The sequence below is a fragment of the Megascapheus bottae genome, chromosome 16, assembly GCF_031878675.1.
Source record: "Megascapheus bottae isolate mThoBot1 chromosome 16, mThoBot2.hap1, whole genome shotgun sequence".
Classification (NCBI taxonomy): domain Eukaryota; kingdom Metazoa; phylum Chordata; class Mammalia; order Rodentia; family Geomyidae; genus Megascapheus; species Megascapheus bottae.
The window spans coordinates 39,528,044-39,545,146 of NC_143524.1; the positions used below are offsets into that span (position 1 = coordinate 39,528,044).

The 17,103-nt window shown below is 41.4% G+C and overlaps 1 protein-coding gene across 1 annotated transcript; it reads left to right on the forward strand.

The window, feature by feature from the left end:
• The first annotated feature begins 1,728 nt into the window (after positions 1-1,728).
• Nlrp10 (NLR family pyrin domain containing 10) lies at positions 1,729-4,736 on the forward strand. Its single transcript, XM_090348964.1, has 2 exons — positions 1,729-2,017; positions 2,888-4,736. Exons 1-2 carry the CDS (start codon positions 1,729-1,731, stop codon positions 4,666-4,668), a joined length of 2,070 nt encoding a protein of 689 aa, XP_090205090.1. The 3' UTR covers positions 4,669-4,736.
• Positions 4,737-17,103: the final 12,367 nt, after the last annotated feature.

Consider the following 17,103-nt stretch of genomic DNA (forward strand, 5'->3'; position numbering starts at 1 on the left):
GCCCCACACCTACATTTTTATATCAACTCCATCAGGCACAAATAAATGAGTGTCTTTGGATTATGAAGATCTAAGCTTGGTCTGCAGAGTTGTCTGACCAGAAACAGGATTTGTTTTTTGTTTATGTTTTGAAATCTCTCCCAGCTACCTTGCTTGTTAGCTGCCTGCCCGTGGATGGTTGAGTCATCTCTGTCTTATCTCCAACTCCCCCAGTTTGAGCTGGTACACCCTACCCTGAAATCTTCAGAATGTTCTAGTGCCATGTTCTCTCCATTCCTGAGGCTTTGTGAACATCAACACTTTGCACAGGAGCCCTGAGTCTTCTCATACTACCTGAAGTTTTGGCTCTTAAGCCTTCTTCAAACTGGCCTATGATCTGAAGCCAATGTCCGTCATATCCTGTCATGCTCCTAACATTTTTTCCCCTCTTTAGGGTCATGTAGTTCAAATACTGCTATCTGAATCTCAGCAAGTTCACCCCCGAATACTCTTCTGAGCACCTCCAACATTTTACTACTGAGGGAGGCCCTCTTTGCCTGAGAAAGCAGGTACAGTTCTGAATTCTGAAAGCTCTCTATTTAATAGCTACTTCTCTTCCTCTCCTCTATCTCCTAATAATTACCATGCTCAGGAAATCTTTTGGCACAAACCAAGCACTCCAAAGTGCCTATTTTTTTTTACTTAAAGTAGGAGTAACTGTTACTCATCCACATTAGAAGACCTTTAGCTTTGTGTGGATGGTGTTCTTAAGGCTGATGTGTAAAGAAGGCGGGCTGGTGATGAAGAGTATAGTGTTGACTGAAAAGAAACTACCATATGATTCAGGCTGAAAAAAGTTTATTGGGGGGAGAGCAAAGTGCAGCCTGAATGAGATGGAGGCAGGAAAGAAAAAGAAAAAGAGGAAGGGACTTGTATTGAGCCTGATTATATAGGGAAAAGCAGAAGGTGGGACCACAGAGAAATCAGAAATGATCTCAGAGCCTGGGGAACCTCTCACTGTCTGAAGGGGCCGTGACCCAGGATGGTTCAAGAAGTGATCTCAGCAGATGACGAAATGGCCTCAGAGTCTGGGGTCCTTTACTGACTCACAGTCAGGTGATTGAATAACAGTCAGGCAGGTGAAGTAGAAGGGGGAGGGGTTGTTATCCCCAGCAGACCTACCAGAGAGTTTTACTTCCTGCAATATTTTAGCAGTCTCCAGCTAATAAGCGTCAGTTCTATAAACATTCATACTCTCAGAGACAGGCTTGCTTTTTAAAACTTCAAAAAAAAAAAACCCAAACAGACAAACAAACAAAACCCAAAACCACATCATACAATCTTGAAACATTGGTTTAAGGAGTCATACAAGACTTTGTTCTTTGCTAAGAATGCATGTGGGAGTCTGAAATAATAGGTTGGGAGAGAGAGGTGAAAGAGTGAGACAGGCAGTGGAGAGAAAGAGAGAGAAGAGGCGGAGATATTTGCATACTTTCCTGCCTATTGGCCCAGACAATCACATTAGTAATCTGACAATGAGGCATAGGGGAATGACTGAACAAATTCCCCTGCTCTCTCAGCAGCTGACCTTTTTGGACACTTTGCAGGTGTCTTGTCTCTTTAGGCCTGTGCTCCACATCTTCCAAGCACGCAGAAGGCAGAAGGTATCTTCCAGTTGCTGATTGCTCAGCACCTGTTGCCACCTTTTTCAGGTCTTTAGTCTGAACTTGACCTTTACCCCTGGTCACCATGACCTTGGCCCTGGCCCCAAATCCCAAGGAGGCATTGCTTTTGGCCTTGAGTGACCTGGAGAAGAATGATTTCAAGATATTAAAGTTCCACTTACGGGATATGACCATGGCTAGGGGCCAACCGTATCTGCCTTGGGGAGAGCTGCAGGGCCTGAGTCCAGTGGACCTGGCATCCCGCCTAACTCTAATGTATGGGGCTCACGAGGCTGTGAGACTGGTGCTCACAGCCCTGAAGACCATGCACTTGTTGGAACTCGTAGATCGGCTGAGCCACGTTTGTCTGAATGGTAAGTGTAACTGGGAGAGGGAGAGACCAAGATGGTATTAGAGCCACCCTTAACGTTCCTGTCGACTTCCCTGACCATTTCTCTGGATGGGAGCTACCAACAGTAGAAATAGCACTAGGCTGTGGGGTCACACCTGTTCCTCGCTGCTTCCTGGGAGGTAGCTGGGCTGCATCTCCTGGAAAAGGTAGCAGCTTTCGTCCCCTGCTTAGTAGACTGATATCATCTTACACAAGGCAGGGGATTCGAAGTGTGGCTAGCAGCCCCCTGTTCCTTCTCCAGGGGGTTGGGGAAGGTCTGTGTTGGTAATTGTGTCCTCTCCCGTAGGGTTTTATTTTTTGAGAGCTCCACTGCAGTATAGAAGTGGAAGGATATGGACCGAAAGCTGTGTCTCCCAGGTTACTTAGGCATCTGGGCCTTTCTTAACATTTTGCATCCCACCCCCTCCTCTTTTTGTCTGGCCTCTTTGCATGGGAAAATGTCTCCTGGGCACTCAGCTGCACTCACATAGTTTCACACGGAGACTTTTCACTGGGGATAAGTTCTTGCCGATGCACATGGACAACTTTTCCTGCATAGCACTCACACTTCCATCAGCCTGTTCCAAGAGCATGCGTGGATACAAGCACACAGTCACACACCACAAATACCTACCTCCATAAAACACAGCCTCACACACTCAGATAGATATGCCCCGATGCACACATGCATTTGTATACCCATACATAATCCTTCTCCATGACCTGTACTTACTATAGAAAGACTAGTTAGAGAAGATCAAAAGAGACAGTGAAAGGGAGAAGCAGAATATGAAGCATCCCTTTGACCTTTTTACTGTCATTCTACCACTAAAATTCCATTTGTCTGGTTCAGATTACAGAGAAATATACCGAGAGCATGTCCGTTGCATGGAAGAGAAGGAAGCCCCGGGCATCAATGGCAGCTGCAATCAGCTGCTCCTGGTGATGGCATCCAGCTCAGAGAGCTCAGGGTCACCTCCCTGCCCTAACCTGGAGCAAGAGCTGGGCACTGTCCAGGTGGAAGTAGGGACTTTATTTGGTCCAGAAGAGCCCTGTTCATCTCCATCCTTAGTGGTGCTACAAGGGTCTGCAGGCACTGGAAAGACAACCCTGGTTAGGAAAATGATGCTGGACTGGGCCGCTGGTACCCTGTACCCTGGCAGGTTTGATTATGTGTTTTATGTGAGCTGCAGGGAAGTGGTTCTGCTTCCGACCTGTGACCTGAACAGGCTCCTCTTCTGGTGTTGTGGAGACAATCAAGTGCCCATCGCAGAGATTCTGAAGCAGCCTGAGCGACTTCTATTTATTCTGGATGGCTTTGATGAGTTTCAGAGGCCATTTGAACCACACTTACAGAAGTGGAGGTTGAGTCCCATGGAGAAGATGCTGAGGCTTTTAATTCAGAGAAAGTCACTTCCTACCTGCTCCCTCCTCATTACGACCCGGCCTCCTGCACTACAGAGTCTAGAGCACCTGCTGGATCAACAAAATCACCGTTGCGTCCATATCTTAGGCTTCTCAGAGGAAGAGAGGAAGAAATATTTTGGCCTCTTTTTTACAGATGAGGAACAAGCCAGGGATGCCTTGGACCGAGTGTCTAGCAACACTGTTCTCTACAAAGCATGTCAGGTTCCAGGTATTTGTTGGATAGTCTGTTCCTGGCTAAAGCAGCAGATGGAACGAGGCCAGTTGGTCTTAGAGACACCCAGTAATAGTACTGACATCTTCACTGCCTATGTCTCCACCTTTCTGCCCACTGATGACGACCCTAATTGCTCTGAGCTTACCCGGCACAGGGTCCTGAGGAATCTGTGCTCTTTGGCAGCTGAGGGCATCCAGCATCAGAGGTTCCTATTTGAAGAAGCGGACCTCAGAAGGCACCATTTAGATGCCCTCAGCCTTACTGCTTTTCTCAACTGCAATGATTATCAGGAAGGACTTGACATGAAGAAATTCTACAGTTTCCGACATATTAGTTTCCAAGAATATTTTTATGCCATGTCCTTCCTGGTGAAGGAGGACCTGAGCCAGTTGGGGAAGGAGGCCCACAGAGAAGTGGAAAGGCTGTTAGGGGCAAAGGACCAGGAAGGGAACAAAAAGCTAACACTCAGCATGCAATTTTTATTGGATATATCGAAAAGTGAGAGCACCGGGAGCTTGGGCTTTAAATTCTGCTTCAAAGTCGCTCCCTCAGTCATGGAGGCTCTGAGGCGTTATAAAGAACAAATAGAATCTATAAAGCACGACAGATCCTGGGATTTGGAATTCTCCCTGTATGATAATAAAATAAAGAGTTTAGCGAAGGGTATTGAGATGAGTGATTTTGTGTTCACGATAGAGCATTCAAATGAAAAGAAATCAAATCATGAGAAGGGCATATACATCAGATCCAATGTAAGTAAAAGACAGAGAGAAGAGCAAAGGTGTTCTCATAAGAACAAAGGTAATGGAACCAGTTCACAAAAGGAGACTCTGAATATGAAAGGCACGGGGTCACAGGAGCTAGACCAGGAAGTTAGGAGCAGCACATTGGCAGGGAGAGAAAAGAGGGCAGTGGAGAAAGAGGGTAAGAAGGATAGTGAGATGCAAAGACTGGGAGATGAGAAAGGAAGAACAAAGAACAAAAGGGAGTGAGAGATTGGGCTCCCGGTGCCCAAAAGAATGAAGGACAGAGGAGTATATAAAAAAGAGAACTAGGGGGATGGGAGTTTGGCCTAGTGGTAGAGTCCTTGCCTAGCATGCATGAAGACCCGGGTTTAATTCCTTAGTACTACATACATAGAAAAAGCCAGAAGTGGAGCTGTGGCTCAAGTGGTACAGCTCTAGGCTTGAGAAAGCCCAAGTGCAGTGCTCAAGCCCTGACTTCAGGGCTCAGGACTGGTAGTAAGCCAGACCCAAAGGAACATAGGCTAAATGGTTTCCCTCATTTGTAATAATTAGTACACAACTAGCACTCTCCTAGCAGAGGATTACAATAGCTCAAAACCTAGGTACATAGGTCATATAGGATGAGACTAAATGAAAAAAATATCTAGGATATGGAAGCAAGAGCTTTATATTGTGTGATTGTTATTCTTAATGTACTATGTTATTTCTCTTCTCTTTGTTTGCCCTTTGGTTAATCTCATATTGTTACTGTAACTGACTTTGTTACTTGGTATATTGTATATACATTTATTTGTTTATTTGAAATAGGCATGGGAAGGGGGAAAACAAGATGATTGGGAGGGGATGGGGGAAGGGATATGGGGACATAAGCATGAGAAGGGGTATCAATGTGTGAGAAGAAATGCACCTACTATCTGGTGAATGTAACTGTAACCTCTCTATAATTACCCCGACAATAACAAAAGAGAATTGTATCATTGATCAAGACACATTATACTCATAATCTGACTAGTTGAATCACAATCCCTTACTACAGCCACTTAAGGTAAAAAAAAAAAAAGAAAAAAGAGGGAAGAATAGAGAATTTGGTAATGAGGGACTAGAAGACTTGGCATATCAGCTGGGGAGAGGTTTTGAGGAAGGAGTCTTTAGGAGCAATAGCCTCTATCAATGCCCCTTGCCTTAGGGGCTGTTTATGACTTGTCTGGGAGGGTTGTTTCTTTAGTTACTTTTTTTTTTGGCCAGTACTGGGCTTGAGCTCAGGTTCTGAGCACTGTCCTTGGACTTTCTCAAGGCTAGAACTCTACCACTTGAGCCTCAGCACCACTTCTGGCTTTTTTCTATGTACGTGGTACCAAGGAATTGAACCTGTGTCTTCATGTATGCTAGGCAAGCACTCTACCACTAGGCCAAACTCCTGGCCCTCTTTAGTTCCTTTTATATGTTAATATCAATGACCATGTCTTGGATTCTGACTCTTTCCTGTAAAATAAACTATTTAAAATGATGAAGTGTTACCGTGTTTGGTCTGTAAGATGTGGGTAAATATGAAGCAACTCCATTTCAACACTTAATATGCTGAGGCATAATGGAATGTCCCATTTACTATATTTGTGGTAAATTGATGCACAAAGAGTAGCTTACCATTCTCTGTAGAAACATCTAGAACTTCTACTTGTCGGAAATAAGCCATGATTTATCACTGACTGCCCTTTGGTCTTAGAAATTCTATGATTGAATTCTGTACCAATCACATGTCATTGTTTTTCGTGGCTGTGCCATTCACTGACTTTTTGAAAAGATAAGACAGCTTCAAGAAGTAGCTCATAATCTCTGGTTTTTTTCCTGCTTAGAGTCTAACTGTACAGATAAGAAAAGAAGCATAGGAGAAGTATTCTAGTTGTAAGTATGATTAGCTCAGTACCGTCAGTTCTTAGATGAGGAAACTGAATCAAGAACTCCACCTTCTCCTGGATTCCAGAGATCTCTGTCTTCAGACCCACAAACTCTGTACAGGCTCTGGTTTTGCCCCATTCTAGGGATGTGGCTGCCTCCACTCTAGCTGAGTTCGGATTCCTTGGGATTTATAAAAAGGCTACAAACATTCTTCTGTTGCTTTACACTCATTTATTTAATCTACACAAGCTGTTTCCCCATATACCCCATCAGTCTGTCAGTCATGCTCAGATGTCTGGATTCAAGGGAAATCAGCCTGAGCCATCAACATGGGATGCCTTTTCACCCAGATATAAGTATGTGCTGAATTATGATTCAGGGAGGTAAGGTGGGAGGGTAGGAAGGAGGAGTAAGAGGTCAAGACAATGGATCATTTTTCAAAGTCTAAAAATAAAGGTCAAATCAGGCTACAGATCCTGATATCTAGAGGAAATGGTGATTTCAGATACAGAGAGGGTCGGCCTACTCTTTACTCACTTATCCCTCCTCTGGGCACCAGTGAGTATGCCATGGGAGGGGAAGGCTGAGATGAAAAGACCTCTGACCCTAGGGAACTTTTGTGGGAAATCCTTAGGAAAGACTCTGTCTCCAATTAAGCAAAATACTAGATTGGAGGTGTGGTTTAAGTGACTGAGTGCTGTATTGACACATACACAGACACATACAGACACACATAATAATTTGTTGTTATAATTTTTTGTTATCTAAAAGACAAATGTAAGCTGGGCATGCCTGTAATCCTAGCTACTCAGGAGGCTGAGATCTGAGGATCATGGTTCAAAGCCAGCCATGAAAATCTATGAGATTCATATTTCCAATTAACCACCAGAAAACCAGAAGTGGCACTGTGGCTCAAGTGGTAGAGTGATAGCCTTGAGCTGAAGAGCTCAGGGACAGCACTCAGACCCAGAGTTTAAGCCCCATGACTGACAAAAAAAGACAAATGTGACTGAATATCCTGTATTTGTATTTGTTAAGTCTCATGACGCTAAGTAGAAGATGTGACTATGGGAAAGGGAGGCAGCCAGGAGCCATAGGAAAGAAGACATTTGCTGTTGTGATTCTATTTCTGAAATCCTTCCACTTCTCTTTCCTACCTTAGACTTTTGGAAGTAACCTCGTGTAGAACTTATAAAATGATGAGGTCTCTGAAGAAGTCAGATCGAATACTTCTGACTATTCTTGGGAATGTACAGGAAAGGGTTGCCAGAAAAAAAGATTGACTTTAGATCAGTAAGGAGGCAGCAACATTGAGGTGGGGCCTGTGTTTTATGGATAGCTTGATTGCCTTCATGCTCCAATCACTTTTTAGAAAGGGAGTGAGTGGCCAGGTGGACATTAAGTCAGATGGAGACATAAAGTGGAAGAAAAAGAAAACAAAACAACCTCTGTGGCTGTGTTGCTGCCTAGAGATTCCAAAATGCAAAGAGTCTCGGCAGGCTTCTCTATCTGTCTATCATATCTGTCTGTCTTTCTGTCATTTCCTTATATCAGTATGTAAACAGACATGGCTAAAACTGGCATCAGGCTCACAACACGCGAGGAACAGAATCGAAATCCAGGCATAGAGTTTTATCCCAGCCACCTCCAGGCATAGCCATACTTAAATCTTCTGTTCTGAAATACATCATAGAGGAACTTTTCGCTTTTTCAGTTGTGTCCATATGAAGGCTAAGGTTTTTGTCTGCTCTTTGAATAGGGTTTCATAGAGAGCTGCTTAAGGATCATATTTGCAGGCTACCAACCTTATTCCCAAGCATTACTTCTGACCTCATTGCTTAAGTTTTGGGCTAGTCCTTTGGAAATGATCTCATATATTTTTCAACTGAAATTAATAACAGCTACCTACTTATTGCTAAACATCTCTTACACAACCAAACAAAAGTTCTAGGAGACACTGGGCTCTTCTTTTTATATAAATAGTGGCTCGAGAGTCCTAGAAGGTCAGAGACTCATACTTTGATAATTCTATCATTTCTTCACCTCAAACTAGGAAAAGTTTTGTATTTAAGACAAAATAAAGGGGCTGGAAGCCTGGTCTACTGGTAGAGTGCTTGCTAGCAAACACAAAGCCCTGGGTTTGATTTCTCGGTACTTGAGCTGTGGCTCAAGTAACAGATCACTAGCCTGGAGAAAGCCCAAGGACAATGCTCAGGCCCTGAGTTCAAGACCCAGGATTGGCAAAAACAAACAGCCCCCCCCAAAAAAAACCCTAAAAATAAAAACAAAAAATCAAAATAAATTAGCAAAAACACATGTCAAATGCCAAGCAAAAGTTCATTGCATTGTATAAAAGAGAAAACTATAATAGGTACCAACTGAAAGCTGGAATGGTTGGAAGAGTGACTGTCGTTTGTGGTGACAGGGGGATAAGCACTCATCTGAGAAGCTGCTCAGCGTGTGCCTCTGCGTGGAATGAATGACCAGGGTAAAGCAATGTGAGATGACCCGGTTATGGTCAGACTTGAAGATCCTCTACGCCACTCCAGTGTCCTAGTTTGCTTTTGAGAATTAATCATCTGGCCATTGGAAGAAGAATTTCACTATCAAAGAACACTTCAAAAATCTCTAAAATAGATTCAAGATCATCCCCCACCCCCCATAATTATATGGGGCGGGAGGAGAAGTCTGGAAGAGCTGGGTGGATTGCACTTTCAAAAGCCAGATTTCACGCAATGCCAGGGTCTAAACCTTGTGCTTTGGGTAGAAAAGACACTGATGTGGATGGAGTTTGATCTTCATGATGTGCAGAAACTCCCTGTTCACTGCTTTCTCCATCTTCACGAACAGCAGCAGTCACTTTTGGCAGTGACTCATCAGTTAGCTCCATGCCAATCCATTGGCACACACCTCAGATGTTTGAATGATTATCTTCCCAGTTCCATCATCACCGAAGAGAGGGGAAGCTTTTGGAGTTTCTTTGGCATTATTTCTCATTCCTTCCTTATTAATTGCCCTTACCATTTTCTTGTTTGTTTGCTTTTGTTTTTTTCTTGCCTTGGTTCAAAGCCCAGGGCCCTCACTGCTATCTTCAGTTTCTTAACATCTATGGTCTGTGTTCCAGCAGTATCAAAGGAATCTGCTTTTCAGTGAGCTGGAGTGTGGGCTGAGCTGGAGTGTGGGCCGTATCCTCACAGACTTTCCTGCCCAGGCTGGCTCTGAACAGCAGTCTTTAGATCTCAGCCTACCAAGAAGCTAGGATTATAAGCGTGAGCCACTGGCAGCTGTCTTGACTAGTTCTCTTTACAGGTAATGATAGACTCTGTGTGTGTGTGTGTGTGTGTGTGTGTGTGTGTGTGTGTGTGTGTGTGTATCGTCTGAGACTTTAAGTGTTACTATTCCCTGTGATTATACTTTTAATCTTTTTTCCCCCTTCCATTAAAATTTAAGGAGATTCCCTTTGATGTTAATGATTCTACTGAATTTACCTGCCAATGAGTTCTCAAATTCGGGGTTTAAAGTTCTTTGCTGATCATCATTCCATGCCAGCTGGATATTCATTCTGGAAGGAATTATAATTTTAATGCAATAATGAATGATAAAAAAGCAGATGGGATGATAGAAAGCCACACACACACACACACACACACACACACACACACACACACACACACACACACATCTCCTAATCCCAAACATAACACTGTAGTATTTTACATCTTGCCTATCTATTTGAGTATTTTATTATGGAGAATGCTTTCCTTTTTTTTGAATCTGGGAAAAGTGTATATTTTCTTTTTTTAATTGTCTGAGTAATGTATAGAGGAGTTACAGTTACATTCGCCAGATAGTAGATTCATTACTTCTCACACACTGATACTCCTTCTTATGTTTTTGTCCCTATTTCCCTCCCCCAAACCCCTCCCAATCATCTTGTTTTTATTGGAGAATAGTTTTTATCCTAAGTCTTTCCTGCCTATTTCACAGAGGGCTTATGGAAACATTTCCTGGAAATATTTTTAGTTTTTGTAGTCTAAATTGGTAGGAATATGGATATAGAAGACAGGGACTATGCACGCTGACCATGCATGTTGAGTACACCAGTGTCTATCCAGAACCTTGCAGAGTCCTGACATAAAATAGATTTGCACAAGTAACGTCCTCTTATCTCTTTGGCCAAGGAGAATAGAGATTAGCCCCTGAAAACAACAGAAATGGTGTGGGTGTGGAGCTGTATGAGTGGGGAATCTACCTGAACAGGTTTTACTAATTAGTTTTTATGTGTCATTTCTGCGTTTTCTTCTCCTGGCCACCCCAGAGGTAGAAGTGCTTTTATTTTGTCTTGTCATTTAAAAAAAAGTCTTCCTTCTTTTCTTTCTTCCTTCCTTCCTTCCTTCCTTCCTTCCTTCCTTCCTTCCTTCCTTCCTTCCTTTCTTTCTTTCTTTCTTTCTTTCTTTCTTTCTTTCTTTCTTTCTTTCTTTCTTTCTTTCTTTCTTTCTTTCCTTCTTTCCTTCTTTCTTTCTTGTGCTAGTCCTGGGCTTGAGCTCAGGGCCTGAGCACTGTCCTTGGATTTTCTCAAGGCTAGAGCTCTACCACTTGAGCCTCAGCACCACTTCTGGCTTTTTTCTATGTACATGGTACCGAGGAATCAAACCCAGGTCTTCGTGCATGCTAGGCAAGCACTCTACCACTAGGCCAAACTCCCGGCCCCTGGATCTTTCTTTTCTTTTTTTCTTTTAAGCCCCTGTTCTGTAATTTATTAATATTTGAATTTAGGAAATATATCTCATTTCTACATTTCTTTAAAAAATTTTTTTATTGTAATTAATAGAGGGTTACAGTTATAGTTGCCAGATAGAAGTAGCATTATTTTACACACACTGATAACCCTTTTCATGTTTTTTCTTTTTTTTTTTTTTGCCAGTCCTGGGCTTGAGCTCAGGGCCTGAGCACTGCCCTTGGACTTTCTCAAGGCTAGAGCTCTACCACTTGAGCCTCAGCACCACTTCCGGCTTTTTTCTATGTATGTGGTACCAAGGAATCAAACTCGGGTCTTCATGCATGCTAGGCAAACACTTTAACCACTAGGCCAAACTCCTGGCCCCCTTCTCATGTTTTTGTCCCCATTTCCCTCCCCCCAACCCCTCATCTTGTTTTTCCCCCTTCCATTTCCTGTTTCAAATAAACAAATAAACATACATACAATATACCAGATTACAACGTAAGATACTGTAACAATATGAGAATAACCAAGGGATTAAAAAAAGGGATTTGAAATAATAGTACATTAAAAACAACATTCACTCATTATATAGCTCTTGTTCCCACATCCTGGAGGTCCTTTCATTTAGCCTCATCCTATATGGCCTTATGTATCTAGGTTTTGAACAATTGTAATCCTCTGCTAGGAGAGTCCAAGTTTGTACTAATTGTTACAAATGAGGGAAACCATTGAGCCTATGTTCCTTTGGGTCTGGCTTACTTCATTTAATATGATTTTTTCCCCAAGTCTTTCCATTTCCTTACAAATGGGGCAATGTTATTCTTTCTGATGGCAGCATAGAATTCTATTGTGTATAAATACCACAACTTGTTGATCCACTCATCAACTGAGGGACATCTGGGTTGGTTCCATATCTTTGCTATGGTAAATAGTGCTGCAATGAACATCGTTGTGCTAGTGGATTTAGTATGTCCTTGTTTCTGGACCATTGGGTAAATGCCAAGTAGTGGAATTGCTGGGTAATAGGGGGCTCTATGTTCAGTCTTTTGAGGAACCACCATACTGCTTTCCAGAGTGATTGAATGAGCTTTGTGTATCTTTTTTTAAGATGACAGCATTTATGCTAAAATTCAAAGCTCCCTCATTTCTTGCATAGCTCCCAGGTACATAGGAAATATACACATTACTAAGATCATGTTAGTTTTTCTCTCATTACTCTGTCTTTTGTTACGAAGGTCTATTCTAAGCCAGGTGCCGTGGCTCATGCCTGTAATCCTAGCTACCCAGGAGGCTGACATCTGAGGATTGTGGTTCAAAGCCAGCTTGGGCATTAAAGTTGGTGAGACACTTACCTCCAGTTAACCACTAGACAACCAGAAGTGGTGCTGTAGCTCAAGGGATAGGGTGTAGCCTTGAGCTGAAGAGCTCAGGGACAATGCCCAGGACCAGGGTTCAAATCCCACAACCAAAAAATATATATGAATATATATATTCATATATATTTTTTCTATACCAGTTTAGCAGTTTGTAACTTCGGTTAATAGCCTCTGAAAAATAATGATGAGGAAATATAAGATTTGATGAGTGACAGGAATTCTCTTCTCAACCAAAGTTTATTTCAGGCCCTCAAAATCCTTTCCTCAATTTGGCCTCATTGTTTTTTGAGACTAGTGTGACTAGAATCCCCTTTCTGGTATTTTTAGGCCTTTCTAACTCTATCCCCACTCTGTCTCTGCTCACCCTTCCTCTGTAATTGGGTTCTTCTTCTAGAGTTTCTGAGTGGATGTCTGATCACCTTGGTTTACTTTCAGCAGGAATTCTGTCCACTTGGTTTAGCTAGAATCCTCATGATCCCTGCTTTCCCCCTCTTAGTGATATTCTAGCTGCAGACATCATCCTGTTCTGTGGCTATCAACCCCTATCGACCCACGATGTATTTGAAATGGATTCTGCTGCTATGGTCTGTGTTTGTGTCCTTCCTGCTTCCAAATAGATGCATTTGAAATATGAATCACCAATATAATATTTGGACATGAGCCTTTGGGAGGTAATAAGTTTTGAAAGGGAATGGAATTCTTATAAAAGAGACCCAGAAAGCCCCCCCACTCCTTCTGCCACAGAAGATCAGCAAAAGGCCTGCTTTCCACTAGTGATGGAAAGGGAAGTCTTAGGAAGAGAGTCTGAACTAGGCTTCACCACCCACAAGGAGTTAGCTAGAACTTTCAGTTCCCCACTTCAATCCTAAATTCTGCCCACATCCTTCTCTTCTGTGATTCCCCTTTTGTTCCATTTCTGCAGAAGATATCTATGCAAATATTGGTGAGAGAGACTTGATTTGCATTTAATTACATGTACCACCTTCCAAATTCACCACCTTGGTTCCAAACGGACCTTGAAACTTAAAAGTCTCCCTATGTTTCTCCCTTCCCATTTCTTTGAAACCTCCACAATTATGTACATCATATATAACATGTCTATTCTTCTACAGCCTATAGAAGTTCCTCAGACCCGAGAGCTCTGTGTACTTTGCTGCTTGATTTGACTCTGGGCCTTCAAATTTCTTTGAAGGTGTAATTTTAATAAATCTCACTCTGTTAAAACTCTGTGCATCAACTCTGGAATTTTTCTTCAGAGACCAATGACCCTCCGGGTTCTTCTTTCACCTTTTTGCCATTCCACTGGGAGCTGAGAAAGGGTTGTCGGCCCTTAAGGAGGTATATTTTCCTTTGGAATATTGATATCTTGCGAATTTTCTCAGGTTGCTGTACTGCTCTCTGTTTCTTCATCTTCTTTTTTCTGATGGATTAAAAATTGTTTTTAAAAAAGATTGTTTGTTGATTTACATATAACCATAAAATATACCTGCTTTTATTTGTGTGGGAGCTTGAACTCAGGGCCTAGGTACTATCCCTGAGCCTCTGTGCTCAAGGCTTATTACTCTACCACCTGAGCTATAGCACCACTTCTGGTTTTAGAGTAGTTAATTGGAAATACGAGTTTCCTGGGGATTTTTCTTCCCTGGGCCAGCTACAAATGTCCATCTTCAGATCTCAGCCTCCTGAGTAGCTAGGATTACAATTCCATGATTTTAAAGCAAATTTTCAGAGTTGTACAAGCCTCAATTCAATCCTGTATTTCCTTTTCCACAAACAACCTATCCATTTCTTTTAAATTCAGGTACTCTCCTAATATATTATGAATACTGCTATATATTATGAACCGTTTTCTTTTAAATTCAATTTCTATTGCACATGGAAGAAACTTTACAACTAAGGGTTTTGCTGTGAGAACTCGAGTGAGTAAACTTTGCTTATAGTTTTAGCCTGTCTCTTCCCTGCCTGGCAGCCTGCTCCAGTTATACTCGCATGCTGTGCTCCCTTCATTCCTAGGCTGTTGAATACACTGCTCCCTTTACCTAGAACACTTTTTCTTCATGTTTGTTTTTATTTTTATTGTTATTATAAAGGTGATATACAGAGGGTTTACAGTTACATAACCCAGGTAATGCGTACATCTCTTTTTGGACATCTCTTTTTTCCCTTGCTGCCTCCCAGTTTTCCTTTCCTGACCCCACTCACAAGTGTATAGCTTATTTATAACACAGTGCCTGGTGAGTACCACGGCTGGGTTTGCTCATCCTTTGTTCTGATGGATTTTGACTCTTCTGGCCTGTTCTCACAAGCTCCTCTCATGTTCCTCTGCTACTCTTTTTGTTGTGTTCCTGAAAGAAACCATTGATCAATCTAGCCTCATTTATCATTTCTCTATCTTTGAGTACATCTGGCATACTCTTCCAGTGCTTCTTTCCCATGGTTCTCCCCTGCTGATAAACTCTGCATTTGGGCTGAACCCCAAATGCTTACATATTTAATTACTGAGTAATATTCATTGCATAGGTGTTTCAACAGTTTGCTTATCCAGTCACTTGTTGAAAGGCATCTTAGGTTCTTCCCATGCCTGATACTTATGAAAAAAGCTGTTATGAATACCATCGTATAGATATAAGTCCCAAACTCATTTAAGTAATTTTCTGGATCACATCTGTGATGTTTAGCTTTGTAAGAAACTACCAAAATACCCTCCAAAAGGCCTGAATTATCCATCTTGCATTTTCATCAGCAATTAATTATAATTCCTGTGGCTCCACATAATCACTTAATGACCTTTTTTTACATTTCAACCATTTTTAACTTTTAAGACAGGAAAAGAAATAGATGGAGGCCTAGATGCAATTGCCAAGTAAATTAAAAGCCATTTGGAAAGGCCATATATTGTAGAGTTCCAAATATATGACATTATGCAAATACTTACACTGTGGAGATATTAAAAATTCAACAGCTGATATATTTATGATCTAAGGGAAGAGGATGAGTAGGTTCAGCATAGGAGCTTTGAGAACAGTGGCACTTCTGTCATGACATTATAACGATGGGCCCAGTTGCATTTGCCCAAACCTATAGAACTAAAATACAAAGCCTGAAACTTAATGCAAAGATAGCTAATAATGCTCTATTAATATTGAGTCCTCAACCATAAACAGATGTACCATATTAATATGATATTAACAATAGAAAAGACTGTGTACAGGAATGGCACTATAGAGTAGATAGGAGCTTTCTTCATTTCCTTTGGGAAAAAAATACAGCTTTATTGAGGCACAATGGATAAATAACAATATATTTTATGTATACACTGTATGAATTTGGGCATATACATATGTATGAAACCACAGTCAATAAAATGGACATAGTCTTTACCTTTTTATGGTGGTGAGAACATTTAATATGAGCTTTGTCTCATAACAAATTTTAAAATTATAGTTCTATTGTCTTTAACTATTTTAAGTATTAAGTACAAAGGAGGTATAATTCTACATAGCAGTCCATGAGGAAAATACATTTTTTTAAAAAACCAGGTCTTCTTTTTAAATTTATTTTTATTTTTTATTGTCAGGGTAATGTATAGAAGGGTTACAATTACATTTGCCAGGTAAAGTGCATTATTTCTCACATTGATACCCCTTCTCATGTTTTTGTCCCCATTTCCCTCCCCACCCCTCCCAATCATCTTGTTTTCCCTCCTTCCCTTTCCTATTTCAAATAAACAAATAAACGTATATACAATATACCAGATAACAAAGTCAGATACAGTAACAATATGAGATAAACCAAAGGGGGAAAAAAAGAGAAGAGAAATAACATAGTACATTAAGAACAACAATCACACAGATAAAGCTCTTGTTTCCATATCCTGGAGATCCTTCCATTTAGCCTCCTCCTATATGACCTTATGTACCTAGGTTTTGCACTTTTGTAAGAGGATAATACATCATGACCAAAGCCACCGCTTCCATCTTTTTCCACATCCTTTCCAACGCCACTCACCTCCTCAATTTTCCTAGCTCCATTTTCACACATTATGCATTAAATATTATGACTGCCTTTTCCAACCCTTCCTCTCTTCATTTTTACTATGTCCTCCCCTTGGCCTTAAGACCTTCCCTCCCCCCTACACTTCAGTTTTTTTTTTCCAGTCCTGGGGCTTGTACTCAGGGCCTGAGCATTGTCCATGGGCTAACATTCTACCACTTGAGCCACAGCACCACTTCTGGCTTTTTCTATGTATATGTGGTACTGAGGAATCAAACCCTGGTCTTTGAGCAGGCTAGGCAAGCACTCTACCACTAGGCCAAACTCCCAGCCCCAAGTACCAGCTTTTTGATATTTATTTTGTTCTTAACAAAATTTTAATGCACATAATGAAGTGTGGTTTTCTCAAGTTTTTTTTCTAAGCCTGAAGTTTCTCTAAAAGTAATGGAAGAAATGCAAGTATAGCATACGCTTTAGCTAATTAAAAAATGAAGTTGGGATGGGAAAGTGACTGAGGTGCAGAATACTTGTCATTATTTTGGTTGTTTCCTTTTGCTATGTAGAAGCTTCCCTCCACCTCATGTCTATTTTTGTTTTTGTTGTTATATCCAAAACCTATTGCAAATGCCAATGTCAGAGAGTTTTTTCTTGCATGTTTTCTTCCAGGAGTTTTATGTTTTGGTTTCAGGCCTT